The sequence below is a fragment of the Gadus macrocephalus genome, chromosome 23, assembly GCF_031168955.1.
Source record: "Gadus macrocephalus chromosome 23, ASM3116895v1".
Lineage (NCBI taxonomy): Eukaryota > Metazoa > Chordata > Actinopteri > Gadiformes > Gadidae > Gadus > Gadus macrocephalus.
The window spans coordinates 16,476,296-16,482,436 of NC_082404.1; the positions used below are offsets into that span (position 1 = coordinate 16,476,296).

The 6,141-nt window shown below is 43.6% G+C and overlaps 1 protein-coding gene across 1 annotated transcript in view; it reads right to left on the reverse strand.

Annotated features, from left to right (window-relative positions):
* Positions 1-6,133, reverse strand: part of LOC132452640 (receptor-type tyrosine-protein phosphatase mu) — a 20,133-nt gene extending 14,000 nt beyond the window's left edge. Inside the window, 4 exon segments of the mRNA XM_060045363.1 lie at positions 5,263-5,365; positions 5,705-5,734; positions 5,737-5,817; positions 5,820-6,133. Of these exon segments, the coding sequence (XP_059901346.1) occupies positions 5,263-5,365; positions 5,705-5,734; positions 5,737-5,817; positions 5,820-5,976 (371 nt within the window). The 5' untranslated portion in view covers positions 5,977-6,133.
* Between the last annotated feature and the right edge of the window lie 8 nt (positions 6,134-6,141).

Below are 6,141 nucleotides of genomic sequence, written 5' to 3' on the forward strand. Positions count from 1 at the left end.
CTCCTCCTCCACCACCACCTGGTACTTACTGGGATACAAAGAATACTGCTAGTACTAGCTCCTCCTCCACCACCACCTGGTACTTACTGGGATACAAAGAATACTGCTAGTACTAGCTCCTCCTCCACCACCACCTGGTACTTACTGGGATACAAAGAATACTGCTAGTACTAGCTCCTCCGCCACCACCACCTGGTACTTACTGGGATACAAAGAATACTGCTAGTACTAGCTCCTCCTCCACCACCACCTGGTACTTACTGGGATACAAAGAATACTGCTAGTACTAGCTCCTCCTCCACCACCACCTGCCACCATTAGATCAACTATCCCATAGTGACCCCAGCCTGCACCATTAGATCAACTATCCCATAGTGACCCCAGCCTGCCACCATTGCATCAACTATGCCTTGGTGACACCAGGCTGCCACCATTAGATCAACTATGCCTTAGTGACACCAGCCTGGACTTCCTGCATCACCATTAGAACAATTAGCACACATTTATAATTAAGAATATTTGGATCAATGGAGAACCGATATTGTCTCAATGAATAAATTGGAATGCTGTTGATTACTAGAAAAAGATAAAAAATAAAACCAGCCATACTCCACCAAATACAAGCTGACTGACCGAAATCTGTCTGTTGGTCGTCATAGAAACCCACGCTTCATCAATAACAAACATATGGTCGCTCTTTGAAAAACGGTGAACTAGAGACAGAGTTCTTCATCAACCGTACAAAAAAAGATCTGAAAAGTCTGAAAGAATTCCTCCCCAAATGTAAGAACTAAAGCCCAGTTTTCCAAGCCCTCCAAAAGGGCATGAAAACATGATAACACTACTCCTCCCTGGTAGGAATGTAAACAGAGCAGACAGCTGGGGGTCATTCTCAGCAGGTCACAGAGGCACCAGCCTTCTCTCTCTCTCTCTGCTCAACAAAGCTTTATTCACAGGACACATAAATGAATAAAACTTGTTGCCATAGCCTTGAAATAAATATATACAGTACATATTCATTTCCAGGCTATGGCCACAAGTTTGTAGGTAAGTATGCATAAGTACTGTATGTATAGTATACATATATATATATATATAGACACATATATATAATATAGAGAGAACAGAACAGAAAATAGAGAGAGAGAGAGAGAAAGGGAGAAAGGGAAGAAGAGAGAGAGAAGGAGAGAGGAGAGAGAGAGAGAGAGAGAGAGAAGAGAGAGAGAGAGAGAGAGAGAGAGAGAGAGAGAGAGAGAGAGAGAGAAAGCAGGAGATAGAGAGAGCACAGAAGGAAGGGAAAGAAAGAGAACGAGAGAGAGACTGACAGCAGGAGAGAGAGAAGCAGAGGAAGAGGGCAGTAGAGAGAGAGAGAGAGGGCAGGGCAAGGTTTAGTATTGTTATGTTCAATACTAAATGAAAACAAGAAACATAATGTCCATTTATATAACATATTATTACATAATTTAACCTCGTGTTACCTCAGAGGACAAGAGGGGGTGGAGAGGGGGAGGAGAGGATTGGAGAGGGGAGGAGAGGAGAGAAGAGAGGAGGAGGAGAGGAGAGAGGAAGAGGACGGAAGAGGACGGAAGAGGAGACAGGAGGAGGAAGAGGAGAGAGGAGGAGGAGAGGAGAGAGGAAGAGGAGAGAGGAGGAGGAGGAGAGAGAGGAAGAGAGAGAGAGGAGAGGAAGAGGAGAGAGGAGGAGGAGAGGAGAGAGGAAGAAGGAGGAGGAGGAGAGAGAGGAAGAGGAGAGAAGAGGAGGAGAGGAGAGAGGAGCGCGTATGGGGGGCACAATATTTTGTGGTTCTAGATTGCTGAGAGTAACACTTGAAGCACTGTGTGTGTGTGTGTGTGTGTGTGTGTGTGTGTGTGTGTGTGTGTGTGTGTGTGTGTGTGTGTGTGTGTGTGTGTGTGTGTGTGTGTGTGTGTGTGTGTGTGTGCGCGTCCTTGGGAGAGAAAGAACAATTGTTTTTACTGGGATAAGGTGTGGGACAGAACTCATACATCAAGTTGAAACATACACACGCACGCACGCACACACACACACACACACACACACACACACACACACACACACACACACACACACACACACACACACACACACACACACACACACACACATACATACAAACGTATAACAAGTGTAACACACACCCACACGCAACAAACAACACACACCCATGACGTGTTTAACACACCGCTGCGACAGCGAAAAATGAACAATCGCCACACTTCCTGTCTGACAGGAAACATGGAAGAATAGTCACACAAACACAGCCACACACACACACACACACACACACACACACACACACACACACACACACACACACACACACACAGACACAGACACACACACACAGACACACACACACCACACACACACACACACACAGACACACACACACAAACAGACACCCACACCCACACAGTTCTCGTCTCTGCTACGGCCTAACTTTAAAGAGTAAACAGGAATTTCCATGAATGCGGTGCTTTCTGTTACCATACCGCTGTGATGATAAAGGTAATATTTAAAATGTTTGAAGTAAAGGTTCCCACATTCAACTATATTTAACTTATTTAAATGAGTTGATGCTTTGACTGTTGTGTGCATCATCCCTCGGGGGGAGATTACACACACACCACACACAAATTATGTCTTAAAATGTTATTTTCAACACAACCATAGATAAACACGTTCAGATATCATGTCAATTAACACAGTCGACATCACACACACACGCACACACAGACACACACTCAGACACACCATACACACTCAGACATGCCATACATACCCCCACACACACCACACCACATACTCACACGTGCATGCTGGGGTATGTGTGGTATGTGTACTGTGTGTCATGGCATGTCCTCTCTCTAACAACAAAGCCTGGAATGTTTGTGTGCGAATGTATGATGTGTGTGTATGTATGTATGTGTGTGTCGTGTGTGTGTGTGTGCGTGCGCATGTGTGTGTTTGCGTCTATGTATGTATGATGTGTGTGTGTGTGTGTGTGTGTGTGTGTGTGTGTGTGTGTGAGTGTGTGTCATGTTCTCTCTATAACAACAAAGCTGCCATTTTAAAGAGCTAATCCGTTCTAATCCCAGTGTTAGCAGCTAGCCTGCTGCTTAGGCTAATGAGCCTACCGCGGCCCCACCCGCTTCAGCTGATAGCTAGCGTAACAAGCTAATTACTAATCCCTCATTAAGCAGTTCTGAGGAGAATGAGATGACAACATCATCATGACAACTGTTACCATGGATACTGTCTCCAGCCAGCCCTATCCACAAACACAGTGACATGCCGCATCAAAAACTAGTTATCGTTTTATTATTCATATCAAATTAGTTAGTCAGTCAATAGTCAGTCATTAGTCATGGTCATGGTCATAATATTCATATCTAACTAGGTATCTGTGGTTCGGTTCATTGTATGTGTAAGTACTTTATATTCATATTTGTTTTTATGTAACTTGGTAGGCACGTGGAGGCATAGATATAGGGGTATAGATATAGGGGTACAGGGTATAGAGGTATAGATATAGAGGTAGAGAGGTATAGATATAGGGTATAGATATAGGGGTACAGGGGTATAGAGGTATAGAGGTATAGATATAGAGGTAGAGAGGTATAGATATAGGGTATAGATATAGGGGTACAGGGGTATAGAGGTATAGATATAGAGGTAGAGAGGTATAGATATAGGGGTATAGATATAGGGGTACAGGGGTATAGAGGTTTAGATATAGAGGTATAGATATAGGTATAGATATAGGGGTACAGGGTATAGAGGTATAGATATAGGGGTAGAGAGGTATAGATATAGGGGTATAGATATAGGGGTACAGGGGTATAGAGGTATAGATATAGAGGTAGAGAGGTATAGATATAGGGTATAGATATAGGGGTACAGGGGTATAGAGGTATAGATATAGAGGTAGAGGGTATAGATATAGGGTATAGATATAGGGGTACAGGGTATAGAGGTATAGATATAGAGTAGAGAGGTAAGATATAGGGTATAGATATAGGGGTACAGGGTATAGAGGTATAGATATAGAGGTAGAGAGGTATAGATATAGTGGTATAGATATAGGGGTACAGGGTATAGAGGTTTAGATATAGAGGTAGAGGGGTATAGATATAGGGTATAGATATATGGGTACAGGGGTATAGAGGTTTAGATATAGAGGTAGAGGGGTATAGATATAGGGTATAGATATAGGGGTACAGGGGTATAGAGGTCTTAGATATAGAGGTAGAGAGGTATAGATATAGGGTATAGATATAGGGGTACAGGGGTATAGAGGTATAGAGGTATAGATATAGAGGTAGAGAGGTATAGATATAGGGTATAGATATAGGGGTACAGGGTATAGAGGTTTAGATATAGAGGTAGAGGGGTATAGATATAGGGTATAGATATAGGGGTACAGGGGTATAGAGGTATAGAGGTATAGATATAGGGGTAGAGAGGTATAGATATAGGGTATAGATATAGGGGTACAGGGGTATAGAGGTTTAGATATAGGGGTAGAGGGGTATAGATATAGGGTATAGATATAGGGGTACAGGGGTATAGAGGTATAGATATAGAGGTATAGATATAGGGGTATAGAGGTGTATAAGGAGGTACATGAAGATATATATAAGGAGTTGGATATCGTTATCTGGATATAGAGGTATACGAGGAGGTGTATGATGAGGTACATAGGAGGTATATTAAGAGGTGTATAAGGAGGTATATTAAGAGGCATATAAGGCAGGTGTATAAGGAGGTATATAAGGAGGTGTATATAGAGGTATAGAGATGTATGAGGAGTTGTATAAGGAGGTGTATAGGGTGGTGTATATATAGAGTTATATGTATAAAAAGGTCAAAGTATAGATATAGGGGTAAAGATATAGAGGTGTATGAGGAGGTGTATAATGAGGTATATAGGGAGGTGTATGAGGAGGTGTATGAGGAGGTGTATGAGGAGGTGTATAATGAGGTATATAGGGAGGTGTATGAGGAGGTGTATGAGGAGGTGTATGAGGAGGTGTATGAGGAGGTGTATGAGGAGGTGTATGAGGAGGTGTATGAGGAGGTGTATGAGGAGGTGTATAGGGAGGTGTATGAGGAGGTGTATAGGGAGGTGTATGAGGAGGTGTATGAGGAGGTGTATGAGGAGGTGTATGAGGAGGTGTATGAGGAGGTGTATGAAGGAGGTGTATGAGGAGGTGTATGAGGAGGTGTATGAGGAGCTGTTACCTGACTGGTGCTCCTCTGCTCTGAGCCGGCTTCAGCAGGACGGTGACAGTGGAGTCCGTCTGGTTCAGAGGGGCTTCCTGCTCATAGGCTGGCATCAGCGGAGCTACACACACACACAAAGACACGCACACACACACACACACACACACACACACACACACACACACACACACACACACACACACACACACAGAAACACACAAAGATACACACACAAACACACACACAAACATACTATTAACAGGTGCGTTTTCAGGTGTAGTTACAGGTGCAGTTTGAGCTGTACAGGTGTAGTTACAGGTGTGGTTTGAGTTGTACAGGTGTAGTTACAGGTGTAGTTTGAACTGTACAGGTGTATTTTCAGGTGTACTTACAGGTGTACTTACAGGTGTACGTACAGGTGTACTTACAGGTGTACTAACAGGTGAACAGGTGTATCTACCTGATATCTTGGTGGTGACCTGGGAGCTGACGGCCGACCGAAGCCTTTTATAGTGGACGCGCTGATTGTGAAGGAGTAGGTGGAGCCAGGGGAGAGGCCTGTGAAGAGGTGCTCGTCTCATTGGCTGGTTTGAACACCTTCCCGCTCTGATTGGTCAGATCGAACTCTGTGTCGAAAGAGCTCAGCGCCTTGTAGGATATCTGGAGGAAAAAACACAGTAATTGTCTGTCTTTCTGATAGATAGATCTCGATGTGTCATTTTTCTTTGCCATATATATTTTATTCCAGAATGGGTGCAACTTTAATGTGACCCAATAACACCACAGGGATCAATAAAGCATTTCTGATTCTGACTCTGATGAGGATAGAGATCTATCTGTCAGTCTTAAAGTCATATTATTCCCTTCTCCTACCCACATGTCCAGGCACACACACGC